Below are 16,014 nucleotides of genomic sequence, written 5' to 3'. Positions count from 1 at the left end.
CAGCAGCGGCTGTCTCTGTGGCGCTACCTGGAGCAGGATCGTCTGTTTCCGTGGCCATCTCCTCGTCCAATCGCCGATCTCGCCGTCCATTGTGAGAATGGACGAGAGCCAATCGCGTCGCTCGCCATCCATTGTGAGAATGGACGAGAGCCAATCGCGTCGCTCGCCATCCATTGTGAGAATGGACGAGAGCCAATCGCATCGCTCGAGCTCCATTGTTAAGAGCCACTCACCGTGCTTAGTTTCATTCTAAGTCAGGTTCAAAAATCAGACGAACGGAATATAGGATAACTTTTCAAAGTAAGTAATACATGTTTTCTACTTTCTTCCTCTCTGTTTACAATGTTCTCAATTGGTAACTCGTTACGTTTTCGTCCGTCATTCATCCGTGTTTGGCGTTCACAAACTTTTGACTCGCGAATTGCCCATAATGAAACACTGTTTAAATGTAATCTATCTTTCTAAAGTCCATTTACTCGTTCTTAAATTCGATTTAAATGGGGGAAAAACGCGTTTCAGCTGTAAGTGCAGTCATCCCTTATGACAATTTACCTTGTTTTTACTATAGTAAAAGCGTAGTAACCATGTTGTGTTTTTGGCTGATCGATTACAACTGTATGAACACAGTCTTACTATAAAGGAAAATCTGAATGAACAGCAACAACAAAAAACGTTGTGCTTGTGTTTGTCGTCATTTACCATGGCTTTACTATAGTGAAAGTGTAGTAATCATGTTTTCTTTTCATTACTTGCCTATAATCTCACATATTTAACACAATTGTGCCTGTAATCGTACTTATTAAACTCAGTTTACTCGTTCTTTAAGTGTAAACACAGTCTTACTATAAATAAAAATATGAATGAAAAAAAAACAAGTCATTTACCATGCTTTTATTACCATAGTGAAAGTGTAGTAATCATGTTTTGTTTCCATGATTTGCCTATAATCTTACATATAAAACACCATTTGCCTGTAATTTTGCATAGTAAACACATCTATTCTATTTAAAGTTTGATTTGGATTTAAAAAATATGTTTAGTTGTAGACATTGTCATTTCTAATTAACATTTAATGTGATTTTGCTGTGTGAATGTAGTAATCAAGTTTTGTGTTTGCAGATGGATTACTATTTATATAAACACAGATGCAAATAATAATTTAAATGAAAATGCAATGTTATATAGACATCCCTTACAAAAATTAACCATGGTTTAAGTAAAGTGTACTTACTATGTTCTTTGTTTTTTTGTTTTTTTCTCAGATTGATTATCATATGTATAACCACAGCTTTTAACTAACAATGTACTTTATTTTACATTGTCATTAATACATGCTATATGTAGTTACTATAGTAATAACAGTAAATTATGCATAATTGGATGCAACTAACTGTAAACCAAACAAAACAATAATCTTATCCCTATCGTAACTGCATGTAGTAATTTCATATTCAAATCTTTATATGTATAATTGTAGTGTAACACCTTTAAATGTTTAACCTTGTTTTGCTTTGTTAGCAATAAAATAATATTTAATTGTTGTAATGGGTGCCATTATTTAGTCAGCTTGAATATATATCGTTGTATCATTATAAAAAAATTAAAAACATTTGTGTAGTTGTCCAATACCTGCAAAATGCACATTACTAACTACTATTTTCCTATTATATTTAGATGAGCACTAAGCCAAAGAGCCACAAGGTCATGGGTGATGGCGAGTGGATGGCCAGGTTGAGGACTTTTGCCAGCTCTGGGGTTCGTCCGTCTGGAGGCAACAGACCAGCACCACAGCAGCGGAAGTGGCACAACCTCTACCAGAAGGTAAAGTTACCTGTATCTCATTGTAGAATATGAATGTGTACATTATTTGTCAAACATTTTTACACGTGACTGTGTTTAATGTTTTTGAAAGAAGTGTCTTTTGCTCATTCAGCCTGCATTTATTTGATCAAAAATACAGAAAAAACAGCAATATAATTTGTACTGCATATTTGTATTTATTTTGTTATTTTTTAATGAAAACTGTGATACGTTTTGCAGAATTCATTGATGAATAAAAAGTTAAAAGAACAGCATTAATTTCTCTTTTGAACAGTCCTGTATATCGTTAAAGAAGATTTTCTATTTTATTTCTAATGCTGTTCTTTATTGAACTTTTTATTCTTCAATGAATCCTAAAAAAAGTATCACAGATTACATAAAAAAATACATTAAGCAGCACAACTGTGTCCAACATTGGTCATAAATTAAATTCTAAAATGATAGCTAAATATTCAGCGTTGATGACAGAAATAATTTGAATTTAAAGTTTATGGAACTATAAATTTAAACTGTAATGACATTTTACAATATTACTGATGTTTTCTTTATTTTTATCAAATAAATGCAGGATCGATGAGCATAAGGCACTTCTTTCAAAAAACATTAAAAATAGTGATGTGTCCAAACTTTTGACTGATCCTGTATTTGTGTTTCCTTTTATTAAATTTTGTTTTGGTTTTTTATAGGAGAACTGCTTGGTGTTGACTACTTCCTGAGTCAGACTGGACAGCCCCTGGTAGTGGACCCTGACTCAGAAGAGACAGAGAACATGCTGGAGGATGTGGATGAAGGCGAGGATGAAGAAGACGAGGGCTTCAGGGAGGACCAAACACTTGACATTACTGTGTCAAGTCTTACCGATGACCCAAGCTTCTCTCTGTCCTCCACTGTGCCTCCTTCACGCCAGGTGCCTCAGCATCTCCTGACGAGTCTGTGGTATGTAAATATCTTGTTGTATGCATGTATGTAATTGTGTTTCATGTAATATTGTTACATTTCTAGGAAAATATATATTTATATGTTTGTTTATTTTGTTCCACTTCACTGTACTCATAATGTTGTTCATTTCTGTTTTTTTTTTCTTTATATTTTTTCTCCCAGGCTTTGGATAGTGCTGGTGTGCTGGACAAAGTGGACAGCCTTGTGGAGTATCTTGTGGAGCTCAGGAATCAGCCATCTTTGGCTCTCACCAACCAGCAGGTCAGTTTCTCTACTTTTTCTTCTTGACCTGTCATATGTTGACACTACCACTTGTTTTGTTTTCTCATTTGCCTTGTATTATATGCTCTCTCTGCTTAGGTGGGCAATATAGTTGGCAGAACCTGCTGGATTACGATAAGAAGAGAGTGATGTTTGCTGTCAGACACCAGAGCAGGCTGGACACAGGTTCACTCCAGGGGTGGAGAGCGTGAAGAGGCAGACATTCACCACCACTGCCCCACTTGCTCAGTGGCCAGATTGTTGTCGCCTGATAGAGACCATTTCAAGCTCTGTGCCATCCATAAGAGTCCAAAAAAGAAAGGGGATAAAGTTTTATTTATGTGTATTGTTTTGTGCTTTCTGTTCTTTTGCACTTGCAATGAAGGCACAAGTGCCATGGACATTTGAAAGTTTTATTTAAAAGTATAGTTTTGTTTTCTGTTCTTTTGCACTTGCAAAGAATGCACAGTAGTAATTAATATTTTAAAGTTTTATTCATTTGTATTGTTCTGTGCTTTCTGGGTTTTTTTTTTTGGACTCACAAAGGCAAACAAGAGCCATTGTCATTTTAAAATTTTATTTATGTGTATTGGTCTGTGCTTTCTGTTCTTTTCACTTGCAATTAATGCACAAGAGCCATGGACATTAGATGGTTTTATTTATATGTATAGTTCTGTTTTCTGTTCTTTTGCACTTGCAAAGAATGCACAGGAGTCATGGACAATAGAAAGTATTATTAAGAGGTATTATTCGGTGTTCTGCACATGCAACATAACTATAAGAATAAAAATGTAAAAAAAAAAAGAATAATGAATAATTGGCTATGACTGATTGAAAAATAAAAGTTTGGTCATGATTAAATAACTCTTTTTGTATGTCTTTGTTACAGTATCATTAAACGGTTATAGGCCCTTTTAAAAATGTTGATAAATTTGGGGATTATTTCATAAATAAATTGACTATTTTTTGTACTATAAGTTTTAGAACATAACTACAGCAGCAATATATTTAAACTAAAAGTGCAAAAACTCAGAACTGTGAATAAAATATCAATAATCAGTAATATAAATCTAATAAAGTATTAATTTGTCATTTCAGAAATTATTTAATCCATTTGGACATCATTTATGTGATAATTACTGATAAATAAATCATTCAGTAAACACTTCAATGTATGGCAACAGTGTAATATGAACTGGAAAGCTTGTGATCATCCTTACTCCCGTATAAATGTACAGAAAAATAGAGAAAACATTTTTTTTCAGATAATTTATTGTAAATATACACTCCAAAAACATTGCTTTGAAGGAAAAAAGAGATAAAATTTCCTTTCATTTCTTTTCTCCTCATTTTTTTCCTTTTTTCTCTCTTTTTTCTTTCTTTTTCTCTTTTTCCCCCTTCTTCCTCCTCCTTCCTTTTCTTCCCCCCCCTTAACAGACTATTGTTCCCCAGCTTTGGCGCAATCGGTTAGCGCGTTCGGCTGTTAACCGAAAGGTTGGTGGTTCGAGCCCACCCAGGGACGTGTGAAATGCCGGAGTTTTGCACGCGCGTCAGGTGTCCACTGACGCCTATGCCATTCTTAGGGTTGCGAGGCACAGCTTTCTCAGGGCGTTTATCTTGTGCACCTTCAATAAGCTGGCTTGTTTTAAAAGAATTCAGCGGCGGGTGTTTGGTGAACATTTTCACCAGCTCGAGTAGTTTGCTGTGGCATGTGGATGCCTTCTTTACTGATGATCTGTCTCTGGGGCTCATCTAGTTGACATAGTATCCGCTGACATTCGGCTGAAGGTGCTGATCCACCATCTGCTCTTGGTACGGACTGGAACCGGGGGACTATAGTGACCATCAGATCGGAATACAGAATGGATCTGGTGGCTACGGTGACCTCAGAATAAGAAGAAACAGACTAATATTAATGTAGATGCAAAAGTTCCATGTTGCCACAAAGTCAATACCCCACCGGGATGACTTGAAATACAGTCAGCATCGGCAATTTTTGCCAATCTCTCTGGAGGCTTGTTGAGAAAGATAGTCTTGCTTCGTTTTGTTTCCTTTTATTGGCGTGGCTGGTTGTTGGTCCTCGTCAAAGAGGTGTCCACCGATCGTAGCGTGCCGGAGCCAGAAGACTTGTTGTTTTGTCAATATGTTCTCAAGACTTTGCGGCAGGTATCAATAAACTACAGCACAATCACAGCTCGCCGCTACCCATCGTCAACAGGTTGGGCCTGTCTGTTCCGGTGGGCTCTCAGTGGTGCTAAAGCATCAAATGAAGAGGATGGGATTCGAACCCACACAAACCAAGGCGTGCCGAGCACAACGGACTAGCCTTGCATCGCCTTAACCACTCGACCACCTTTCGTTTTGCGCGGTCCTTTTGTTTAAACCCTCCCGATTCAGACCACCAGCTCATTAGTAGAACGCTCAGTGAACTGAACTGAGTGTGTCAGATAGGGAAGACACACAAAAATTGCAGAGTGGGGTCCCCAGGACCGAGGATCACTGCTAAACGTACCAAACGACGAGGATGGGATTCGAACCCACGCGTGCAGAGCACAATGGATTAGCAGTCCATCGCCTTAACCACTCGGCCACCTCGTCATATTACGTGGCGTCTTTTATTTAGCACTCCCGATTCAGATCATCAGCTCATTAGTAGAGAACTCAAAGAACTGAACTGAGTGTGTTAGATAAGGAGGACACACAAAAAGTTCAGCATGGGGTCCCCAGGACCTAGATTAAGGTCCAGTGCTAAAGGAACCGAACGACAAGGATGGGATTAGCAATCCATCACCTTAACCACTCGGCCTCCCCGCCCCCTTGCTGACTGAGAGAGGCCATGCTGCGGACCTTTTCAGCTGCTGCTGCTGTGCTTTCAGCAGGCTGTTTTGAGCACAGAGGGAATAGTGAATGAGCCGTCTTTTACACACCTCTAATCTGTTCCGTAGAAACACGGTGCAGCAACCCGTGCCAGGAGACTGTTTGTGCGGCAGTTTAAAGCTTGCTACCACCTTGTCGGTTCACATCCACGTAGGTGCCTGAAAAGGTCACGACCGTCGCCGGCATTCTTTCGCAGAGGCAATATTGTAGCCTATGAGGTTTATCCGAGGCGCGATCATTGCTGGTTGAAATCTTTACCCAATACCCCGCCAGGATGACTTGAAATACAGTCAGCTTTGGCAATTTTTGCTAGCCTCTCTGGAGGCTTAGAGTATTGTTGAGAAAAAGTAGCCTTGTTTTGTTTCTCGTCAAAAAGGTGTCTGCTGATGATTGAGCGCCAGAGCCAGAAGGCTTGTTGTTTTGTAAATATGTCCTCAAGACGGGTATCATTAAACTGCAGCGCAATTACAGCTCACCGTTACCCATCGTAAACAGGTTGGGCCTGTCTGGTCCGGTGGACTCTCAGTGGCGCTAAAGCTTCCAGTGCATGTCGAGCACAATGTATTAGCCTTCCACCGCCTAAACCGCTGGACCACCTCGTCATCTTGCGTGGTTTCTTTGTTTAACACTCCTGAATCATGTGCATGTGGATGCCTTCTTCGTCTTTTGTTTCAGCCGCCGAGGGCCTGTTTTCCACTGAGGCCCTGCGTCAAACTCCCTATGAGACACAATCGAACTTTAGTAGTAACCTCCGATTACGGCCGAATGTGGATTCTGCTCGGACGACGGGGCACCGGTACATCCTTTGTAGCTTTGGCTTGTTAGCCAAACGCTACAGCAGTTTGCCATTTCCCATGAAATCATCCTTGATTTCCTTAAGAAAGGTGCCCCAAATTGGTGGAAAATCACATCTCAACCATACGCTGTCCAAAGCATTGACCCGCCTTCACGCGGCAAAACAGAACGTGTTGTTGGCCCGCACTGCTGGGTCAAACTGCGCTTCCCAAAAACAGATTGGGTCAAAACCGACAGAAGAAAACTCTAAGCCTGCTCTAAGCCCTACCCACGGGGAGGGCTCGACAGTCTCGCACAACGCGAGAGCCTCCGTTTCGCCTGTGTAATTTGGGGGCCGATGAATACTGGGTCCGACCCGGTGAAGAAGCCCACGATCAGCCCGGCTAGCTCAGTCGGTAGAGCATGAGACTCTTAATCTCAGGGTCGTGGGTTCGAGCCCCACGTTGGGCGGCTCAGTTGACTCTCTTTCTTCCCAAAAGGGTGGCGGGCTCCAGCGTGCCCATTCGCCGCGCAGGCTGAGCGGATTTTGCGAGCTCCGGAAACATCTTTCAAAACAGATGTCGCTGTTAGTGCGAGCGATTTTAATCCCTATCACTAACCCTAACCCTTGCTTTTACACCGGTGATCCGGCAGCAGCAAGCAGCAGCGGCTGTCTCTGTGGCGCAATCGGTTAGCGCGTTCGGCTGTTAACCGAAAGGTTGGTGGTTCGAGCCCACCCAGGGACGTGTGAAATGCCGGAGTTTTGCACGCGCGTCAGGTGTCCACTGACGCCTATGCCATTCTTAGGGTTGCGAGGCACAGCTTTCTCAGGGCGTTTATCTTGTGCACCTTCAATAAGCTGGCTTGTTTTAAAAGAATTCAGCGGCGGGTGTTTGGTGAACATTTTCACCAGCTCGAGTAGTTTGCTGTGGCATGTGGATGCCTTCTTTACTGATGATCTGTCTCTGGGACTCATCTAGTTGACATAGTATCCGCTGACATTCGGCTGAAGGTGCTGATCCACCATCTGCTCTTGGTACGGACTGGAACCGGGGGACTGTAGTGACCATCAGATCGGAATACAGAATGGATCTGGTGGCTACGGTGACCTCAGAATAAGAAGAAACAGACTAATATTAATGTAGATGCAAAAGTTCCATGTTGCCACAAAGTCAATACCCCACCGGGATGACTTGAAATACAGTCAGCATCGGCAATTTTTGCCAATCTCTCTGGAGGCTTGTTGAGAAAGATAGTCTTGTTTCGTTTTGTTTCCTTTTATTGGCGTGGCTGGTTGTTGGTCCTCGTCAAAGAGGTGTCCACCGATCGTAGCGTGCCGGAGCCAGAAGACTTGTTGTTTTGTCAATATGTTCTCAAGACTTTGCGGCAGGTATCAATAAACTACAGCACAATCACAGCTCGCCGCTACCCATCGTCAACAGGTTGGGCCTGTCTGTTCCGGTGGGCTCTCAGTGGTGCTAAAGCATCAAATGAAGAGGATGGGATTCGAACCCACACAAACCAAGGCGTGCCGAGCACAACGGACGAGCCTTGCATCGCCTTAACCACTCGACCACCTTTCGTTTTGCACGGTCCTTTTGTTTAACCCTCCCGATTCAGACCACCAGCTCATTAGTAGAGCGCTCAGTGAACTGAACTGAGTGTGTCAGATAGGGAAGACACACAAAAATTGCAGAGTGGGGTCCCCAGGACCGAGGATCACTGCTAAACGTACCGAACGACGAGGATGGGATTCGAACCCACGCGTGCAGAGCACAATGGATTAGCAGTCCATCGCCTTAACCACTCGGCCACCTCGTCAGATTACGTGGCGTCTTTTGTTTAGCACTCCCGATTCAGATCATCAGCTCATTAGTAGAGAACTCAAAGAACTGAACTGAGTGTGTTAGATAAGGAGGACACACAAAAAGTTCAGCATGGGGTCCCCAGGACCTAGATTAAGGTCCAGTGCTAAAGGAACCGAACGACAAGGATGGGATTAGCAATCCATCGCCTTAACCACTCGGCCTCCCCGCCCCCTTGCTGACTGAGAGAGGCCATGCTGCGGACCTTTTCAGCTGCTGCTGCTGTGCTTTCAGCAGGCTGTTTTGAGCACAGAGGGAATAGTGAATGAGCCGTCTTTTACACACCTCTAATCTGTTCCGTAGAAACACGGTGCAGCAACCCGTGCCAGGAGACTGTTTGTGCGGCAGTTTAAAGCTTGCTACCACCTTGTCGGTTCACATCCACGTAGGTGCCTGAAAAGGTCACGACCGTCGCCGGCATTCTTTCGCAGAGGCAATATTGTAGCCTATGAGGTTTATCCGAGGCGCGATCATTGCTGGTTGAAAACTTTACCCAATACCCCGCCAGGATGACTTGAAATACAGTCAGCTTTGGCAATTTTTGCTAGCCTCTCTGGAGGCTTAGAGTATTGTTGAGAAAAAGTAGCCTTGTTTTGTTTCTCGTCAAAAAGGTGTCTGCTGATGATTGAGCGCCAGAGCCAGAAGGCTTGTTGTTTTGTAAATATGTCCTCAAGACGGGTATCATTAAACTGCAGCGCAATTACAGCTCACCGTTACCCATCGTAAACAGGTTGGGCCTGTCTGGTCCGGTGGACTCTCAGTGGCGCTAAAGCTTCCAGTGCATGTCGAGCACAATGTATTAGCCTTCCACCGCCTAAACCGCTGGACCACCTCGTCATCTTGCGTGGTTTCTTTGTTTAACACTCCTGAATCATGTGCATGTGGATGCCTTCTTCGTCTTTTGTTTCAGCCGCCGAGGGCCTGTTTTCCACTGAGGCCCTGCGTCAAACTCCCTATGAGACACAATCGAACTTTAGTAGTAACCTCCGATTACGGCCGAATGTGGATTCTGCTCGGACGACGGGGCACCGGTACATCCTTTGTAGCTTTGGCTTGTTAGCCAAACGCTACAGCAGTTTGCCATTTCCCATGAAATCATCCTTGATTTCCTTAAGAAAGGTGCCCCAAATTGGTGGAAAATCACATCTCAACCATACGCTGTCCAAAGCATTGACCCGCCTTCACGCGGCAAAACAGAACGTGTTGTTGGCCCGCACTGCTGGGTCAAACTGCGCTTCCCAAAAACAGATTGGGTCAAAACCGACAGAAGAAAACTCTAAGCCTGCTCTAAGCCCTACCCACGGGGAGGGCTCGACAGTCTCGCACAACGCGAGAGCCTCCGTTTCGCCTGTGTAATTTGGGGGCCGATGAATACTGGGTCCGACCCGGTGAAGAAGCCCACGACCAGCCCGGCTAGCTCAGTCGGTAGAGCATGAGACTCTTAATCTCAGGGTCGTGGGTTCGAGCCCCACGTTGGGCGGCTCAGTTGACTCTCTTTCTTCCCAAAAGGGTGGCGGGCTCCAGCGTGCCCATTCGCCGCGCAGGCTGAGCGGATTTTGCGAGCTCAGGAAACATCTTTCAAAACAGATGTCGCTGTTAGTGCGAGCGATTTTAATCCCTATCACTAACCCTAACCCTTGCTTTTACACCGGTGATCCGGCGGCAGCAAGCAGCAGCGGCTGTCTCTGTGGCGCAATCGGTTAGCGCGTTCGGCTGTTAACCGAAAGGTTGGTGGTTCGAGCCCACCCAGGGACGTGTGAAATGCCGGAGTTTTGCACGCGCGTCAGGTGTCCACTGACGCCTATGCCATTCTTAGGGTTGCGAGGCACAGCTTTCTCAGGGCGTTTATCTTGTGCACCTTCAATAAGCTGGCTTGTTTTAAAAGAATTCAGCGGCGGGTGTTTGGTGAACATTTTCACCAGCTCGAGTAGTTTGCTGTGGCATGTGGATGCCTTCTTTACTGATGATCTGTCTCTGGGGCTCATCTAGTTGACATAGTATCCGCTGACATTCGGCTGAAGGTGCTGATCCACCATCTGCTCTTGGTACGGACTGGAACCGGGGGACTATAGTGACCATCAGATCGGAATACAGAATGGATCTGGTGGCTACGGTGACCTCAGAATAAGAAGAAACAGACTAATATTAATGTAGATGCAAAAGTTCCATGTTGCCACAAAGTCAATACCCCACCGGGATGACTTGAAATACAGTCAGCATCGGCAATTTTTGCCAATCTCTCTGGAGGCTTGTTGAGAAAGATAGTCTTGCTTCGTTTTGTTTCCTTTTATTGGCGTGGCTGGTTGTTGGTCCTCGTCAAAGAGGTGTCCACCGATCGTAGCGTGCCGGAGCCAGAAGACTTGTTGTTTTGTCAATATGTTCTCAAGACTTTGCGGCAGGTATCAATAAACTACAGCACAATCACAGCTCGCCGCTACCCATCGTCAACAGGTTGGGCCTGTCTGTTCCGGTGGGCTCTCAGTGGTGCTAAAGCATCAAATGAAGAGGATGGGATTCGAACCCACACAAACCAAGGCGTGCCGAGCACAACGGACTAGCCTTGCATCGCCTTAACCACTCGACCACCTTTCGTTTTGCGCGGTCCTTTTGTTTAAACCCTCCCGATTCAGACCACCAGCTCATTAGTAGAACGCTCAGTGAACTGAACTGAGTGTGTCAGATAGGGAAGACACACAAAAATTGCAGAGTGGGGTCCCCAGGACCGAGGATCACTGCTAAACGTACCAAACGACGAGGATGGGATTCGAACCCACGCGTGCAGAGCACAATGGATTAGCAGTCCATCGCCTTAACCACTCGGCCACCTCGTCATATTACGTGGCGTCTTTTATTTAGCACTCCCGATTCAGATCATCAGCTCATTAGTAGAGAACTCAAAGAACTGAACTGAGTGTGTTAGATAAGGAGGACACACAAAAAGTTCAGCATGGGGTCCCCAGGACCTAGATTAAGGTCCAGTGCTAAAGGAACCGAACGACAAGGATGGGATTAGCAATCCATCGCCTTAACCACTCGGCCTCCCCGCCCCCTTGCTGACTGAGAGAGGCCATGCTGCGGACCTTTTCAGCTGCTGCTGCTGTGCTTTCAGCAGGCTGTTTTGAGCACAGAGGGAATAGTGAATGAGCCGTCTTTTACACACCTCTAATCTGTTCCGTAGAAACACGGTGCAGCAACCCGTGCCAGGAGACTGTTTGTGCGGCAGTTTAAAGCTTGCTACCACCTTGTCGGTTCACATCCACGTAGGTGCCTGAAAAGGTCACGACCGTCGCCGGCATTCTTTCGCAGAGGCAATATTGTAGCCTATGAGGTTTATCCCAGGCGCGATCATTGCTGGTTGAAAACTTTACCCAATACCCCGCCAGGATGACTTGAAATACAGTCAGCTTTGGCAATTTTTGCTAGCCTCTCTGGAGGCTTAGAGTATTGTTGAGAAAAAGTAGCCTTGTTTTGTTTCTCGTCAAAAAGGTGTCTGCTGATGATTGAGCGCCAGAGCCAGAAGGCTTGTTGTTTTGTAAATATGTCCTCAAGACGGGTATCATTAAACTGCAGCGCAATTACAGCTCACCGTTACCCATCGTAAACAGGTTGGGCCTGTCTGGTCCGGTGGACTCTCAGTGGCGCTAAAGCTTCCAGTGCATGTCGAGCACAATGTATTAGCCTTCCACCGCCTAAACCGCTGGACCACCTCGTCATCTTGCGTGGTTTCTTTGTTTAACACTCCTGAATCATGTGCATGTGGATGCCTTCTTCGTCTTTTGTTTCAGCCGCCGAGGGCCTGTTTTCCACTGAGGCCCTGCGTCAAACTCCCTATGAGACACAATCGAACTTTAGTAGTAACCTCCGATTACGGCCGAATGTGGATTCTGCTCGGACGACGGGGCACCGGTACATCCTTTGTAGCTTTGGCTTGTTAGCCAAACGCTACAGCAGTTTGCCATTTCCCATGAAATCATCCTTGATTTCCTTAAGAAAGGTGCCCCAAATTGGTGGAAAATCACATCTCAACCATACGCTGTCCAAAGCATTGACCCGCCTTCACGCGGCAAAACAGAACGTGTTGTTGGCCCGCACTGCTGGGTCAAACTGCGCTTCCCAAAAACAGATTGGGTCAAAACCGACAGAAGAAAACTCTAAGCCTGCTCTAAGCCCTACCCACGGGGAGGGCTCGACAGTCTCGCACAACGCGAGAGCCTCCGTTTCGCCTGTGTAATTTGGGGGCCGATGAATACTGGGTCCGACCCGGTGAAGAAGCCCACGACCAGCCCGGCTAGCTCAGTCGGTAGAGCATGAGACTCTTAATCTCAGGGTCGTGGGTTCGAGCCCCACGTTGGGCGGCTCAGTTGACTCTCTTTCTTCCCAAAAGGGTGGCGGGCTCCAGCGTGCCCATTCGCCGCGCAGGCTGAGCGGATTTTGCGAGCTCCGGAAACATCTTTCAAAACAGATGTCGCTGTTAGTGCGAGCGATTTTAATCCCTATCACTAACCCTAACCCTTGCTTTTACACCGGTGATCCGGCAGCAGCAAGCAGCAGCGGCTGTCTCTGTGGCGCAATCGGTTAGCGCGTTCGGCTGTTAACCGAAAGGTTGGTGGTTCGAGCCCACCCAGGGACGTGTGAAATGCCGGAGTTTTGCACGCGCGTCAGGTGTCCACTGACGCCTATGCCATTCTTAGGGTTGCGAGGCACAGCTTTCTCAGGGCGTTTATCTTGTGCACCTTCAATAAGCTGGCTTGTTTTAAAAGAATTCAGCGGCGGGTGTTTGGTGAACATTTTCACCAGCTCGAGTAGTTTGCTGTGGCATGTGGATGCCTTCTTTACTGATGATCTGTCTCTGGGACTCATCTAGTTGACATAGTATCCGCTGACATTCGGCTGAAGGTGCTGATCCACCATCTGCTCTTGGTACGGACTGGAACCGGGGGACTGTAGTGACCATCAGATCGGAATACAGAATGGATCTGGTGGCTACGGTGACCTCAGAATAAGAAGAAACAGACTAATATTAATGTAGATGCAAAAGTTCCATGTTGCCACAAAGTCAATACCCCACCGGGATGACTTGAAATACAGTCAGCATCGGCAATTTTTGCCAATCTCTCTGGAGGCTTGTTGAGAAAGATAGTCTTGTTTCGTTTTGTTTCCTTTTATTGGCGTGGCTGGTTGTTGGTCCTCGTCAAAGAGGTGTCCACCGATCGTAGCGTGCCGGAGCCAGAAGACTTGTTGTTTTGTCAATATGTTCTCAAGACTTTGCGGCAGGTATCAATAAACTACAGCACAATCACAGCTCGCCGCTACCCATCGTCAACAGGTTGGGCCTGTCTGTTCCGGTGGGCTCTCAGTGGTGCTAAAGCATCAAATGAAGAGGATGGGATTCGAACCCACACAAACCAAGGCGTGCCGAGCACAACGGACGAGCCTTGCATCGCCTTAACCACTCGACCACCTTTCGTTTTGCACGGTCCTTTTGTTTAACCCTCCCGATTCAGACCACCAGCTCATTAGTAGAGCGCTCAGTGAACTGAACTGAGTGTGTCAGATAGGGAAGACACACAAAAATTGCAGAGTGGGGTCCCCAGGACCGAGGATCACTGCTAAACGTACCGAACGACGAGGATGGGATTCGAACCCACGCGTGCAGAGCACAATGGATTAGCAGTCCATCGCCTTAACCACTCGGCCACCTCGTCATATTACGTGGCGTCTTTTATTTAGCACTCCCGATTCAGATCATCAGCTCATTAGTAGAGAACTCAAAGAACTGAACTGAGTGTGTTAGATAAGGAGGACACACAAAAAGTTCAGCATGGGGTCCCCAGGACCTAGATTAAGGTCCAGTGCTAAAGGAACCGAACGACAAGGATGGGATTAGCAATCCATCGCCTTAACCACTCGGCCTCCCCGCCCCCTTGCTGACTGAGAGAGGCCATGCTGCGGACCTTTTCAGCTGCTGCTGCTGTGCTTTCAGCAGGCTGTTTTGAGCACAGAGGGAATAGTGAATGAGCCGTCTTTTACACACCTCTAATCTGTTCCGTAGAAACACGGTGCAGCAACCCGTGCCAGGAGACTGTTTGTGCGGCAGTTTAAAGCTTGCTACCACCTTGTCGGTTCACATCCACGTAGGTGCCTGAAAAGGTCACGACCGTCGCCGGCATTCTTTCGCAGAGGCAATATTGTAGCCTATGAGGTTTATCCGAGGCGCGATCATTGCTGGTTGAAAACTTTACCCAATACCCCGCCAGGATGACTTGAAATACAGTCAGCTTTGGCAATTTTTGCTAGCCTCTCTGGAGGCTTAGAGTATTGTTGAGAAAAAGTAGCCTTGTTTTGTTTCTCGTCAAAAAGGTGTCTGCTGATGATTGAGCGCCAGAGCCAGAAGGCTTGTTGTTTTGTAAATATGTCCTCAAGACGGGTATCATTAAACTGCAGCGCAATTACAGCTCACCGTTACCCATCGTAAACAGGTTGGGCCTGTCTGGTCCGGTGGACTCTCAGTGGCGCTAAAGCTTCCAGTGCATGTCGAGCACAATGTATTAGCCTTCCACCGCCTAAACCGCTGGACCACCTCGTCATCTTGCGTGGTTTCTTTGTTTAACACTCCTGAATCATGTGCATGTGGATGCCTTCTTCGTCTTTTGTTTCAGCCGCCGAGGGCCTGTTTTCCACTGAGGCCCTGCGTCAAACTCCCTATGAGACACAATCGAACTTTAGTAGTAACCTCCGATTACGGCCGAATGTGGATTCTGCTCGGACGACGGGGCACCGGTACATCCTTTGTAGCTTTGGCTTGTTAGCCAAACGCTACAGCAGTTTGCCATTTCCCATGAAATCATCCTTGATTTCCTTAAGAAAGGTGCCCCAAATTGGTGGAAAATCACATCTCAACCATACGCTGTCCAAAGCATTGACCCGCCTTCACGCGGCAAAACAGAACGTGTTGTTGGCCCGCACTGCTGGGTCAAACTGCGCTTCCCAAAAACAGATTGGGTCAAAACCGACAGAAGAAAACTCTAAGCCTGCTCTAAGCCCTACCCACGGGGAGGGCTCGACAGTCTCGCACAACGCGAGAGCCTCCGTTTCGCCTGTGTAATTTGGGGGCCGATGAATACTGGGTCCGACCCGGTGAAGAAGCCCACGACCAGCCCGGCTAGCTCAGTCGGTAGAGCATGAGACTCTTAATCTCAGGGTCGTGGGTTCGAGCCCCACGTTGGGCGGCTCAGTTGACTCTCTTTCTTCCCAAAAGGGTGGCGGGCTCCAGCGTGCCCATTCGCCGCGCAGGCTGAGCGGATTTTGCGAGCTCAGGAAACATCTTTCAAAACAGATGTCGCTGTTAGTGCGAGCGATTTTAATCCCTATCACTAACACTAACCCTTGCTTTTACACCGGTGATCCGGCGGCAGCAAGCAGCAGCGGCTGTCTCTGTGGCGCAATCGGTTAGCGCGTTCGGCTGTTAACCGAAAGG

General features: G+C 46.2%; 1 protein-coding gene and 15 non-coding genes across 16 annotated transcripts in view; 12 read left to right on the top strand and 4 right to left on the bottom strand.

Moving 5' to 3' along the window:
• Window positions 1-3,815, top strand: part of LOC141305347 (uncharacterized) — a 47,614-nt gene extending 43,799 nt beyond the window's left edge. The window contains exons 4-6 of the mRNA XM_073832460.1: window positions 2,508-2,757; window positions 2,923-3,021; window positions 3,121-3,815. Coding sequence (XP_073688561.1) covers window positions 2,508-2,757; window positions 2,923-3,021; window positions 3,121-3,133 — 362 coding nt within the window. The 3' untranslated portion in view covers window positions 3,134-3,815. The remainder of the gene's footprint in view (window positions 1-2,507; window positions 2,758-2,922; window positions 3,022-3,120) is intronic.
• Window positions 3,816-5,537: 1,722 nt separating this feature from the next.
• trnas-gcu (transfer RNA serine (anticodon GCU)) lies at window positions 5,538-5,619 on the bottom strand. Its single transcript has one exon. It is a non-coding gene; the product is annotated as a tRNA-Ser (tRNA).
• Window positions 5,620-6,082: 463 nt separating this feature from the next.
• On the top strand, window positions 6,083-6,223 carry LOC141307892 (U4 spliceosomal RNA). The gene has a single exon (XR_012346818.1). It is a non-coding gene; the product is annotated as a U4 spliceosomal RNA (small nuclear RNA).
• Window positions 6,224-7,070: 847 nt separating this feature from the next.
• On the top strand, window positions 7,071-7,143 carry trnak-cuu (transfer RNA lysine (anticodon CUU)). The gene has a single exon. It is a non-coding gene; the product is annotated as a tRNA-Lys (tRNA).
• Window positions 7,144-7,344: 201 nt separating this feature from the next.
• trnan-guu (transfer RNA asparagine (anticodon GUU)) lies at window positions 7,345-7,418 on the top strand. Its single transcript has one exon. It is a non-coding gene; the product is annotated as a tRNA-Asn (tRNA).
• Window positions 7,419-8,411: 993 nt separating this feature from the next.
• On the bottom strand, window positions 8,412-8,493 carry trnas-gcu (transfer RNA serine (anticodon GCU)). The gene has a single exon. It is a non-coding gene; the product is annotated as a tRNA-Ser (tRNA).
• Window positions 8,494-8,956: 463 nt separating this feature from the next.
• LOC141307849 (U4 spliceosomal RNA) lies at window positions 8,957-9,097 on the top strand. The gene has a single exon (XR_012346775.1). It is a non-coding gene; the product is annotated as a U4 spliceosomal RNA (small nuclear RNA).
• Window positions 9,098-9,944: 847 nt separating this feature from the next.
• trnak-cuu (transfer RNA lysine (anticodon CUU)) lies at window positions 9,945-10,017 on the top strand. Its single transcript has one exon. It is a non-coding gene; the product is annotated as a tRNA-Lys (tRNA).
• A 201-nt stretch (window positions 10,018-10,218) lies between these two features.
• On the top strand, window positions 10,219-10,292 carry trnan-guu (transfer RNA asparagine (anticodon GUU)). Its single transcript has one exon. It is a non-coding gene; the product is annotated as a tRNA-Asn (tRNA).
• Window positions 10,293-11,286: 994 nt separating this feature from the next.
• trnas-gcu (transfer RNA serine (anticodon GCU)) lies at window positions 11,287-11,368 on the bottom strand. The gene has a single exon. It is a non-coding gene; the product is annotated as a tRNA-Ser (tRNA).
• Window positions 11,369-11,831: 463 nt separating this feature from the next.
• On the top strand, window positions 11,832-11,972 carry LOC141307915 (U4 spliceosomal RNA). Its single transcript, XR_012346841.1, has one exon. It is a non-coding gene; the product is annotated as a U4 spliceosomal RNA (small nuclear RNA).
• An 847-nt stretch (window positions 11,973-12,819) lies between these two features.
• On the top strand, window positions 12,820-12,892 carry trnak-cuu (transfer RNA lysine (anticodon CUU)). The gene has a single exon. It is a non-coding gene; the product is annotated as a tRNA-Lys (tRNA).
• A 201-nt stretch (window positions 12,893-13,093) lies between these two features.
• On the top strand, window positions 13,094-13,167 carry trnan-guu (transfer RNA asparagine (anticodon GUU)). Its single transcript has one exon. It is a non-coding gene; the product is annotated as a tRNA-Asn (tRNA).
• A 993-nt stretch (window positions 13,168-14,160) lies between these two features.
• On the bottom strand, window positions 14,161-14,242 carry trnas-gcu (transfer RNA serine (anticodon GCU)). The gene has a single exon. It is a non-coding gene; the product is annotated as a tRNA-Ser (tRNA).
• Window positions 14,243-14,705: 463 nt separating this feature from the next.
• Window positions 14,706-14,846, top strand: LOC141307848 (U4 spliceosomal RNA). Its single transcript, XR_012346774.1, has one exon. It is a non-coding gene; the product is annotated as a U4 spliceosomal RNA (small nuclear RNA).
• An 847-nt stretch (window positions 14,847-15,693) lies between these two features.
• On the top strand, window positions 15,694-15,766 carry trnak-cuu (transfer RNA lysine (anticodon CUU)). The gene has a single exon. It is a non-coding gene; the product is annotated as a tRNA-Lys (tRNA).
• The last annotated feature ends 248 nt before the right edge of the window (window positions 15,767-16,014 follow it).

Source organism: Garra rufa, unplaced genomic scaffold (assembly GCF_049309525.1).
Source record: "Garra rufa unplaced genomic scaffold, GarRuf1.0 hap1_unplaced_002, whole genome shotgun sequence".
Classification (NCBI taxonomy): Eukaryota; Metazoa; Chordata; class Actinopteri; order Cypriniformes; family Cyprinidae; genus Garra; species Garra rufa.
Note: the sequence above shows the minus strand (reverse complement) of the source record. Positions and strands in the feature narration are given on the sequence as shown.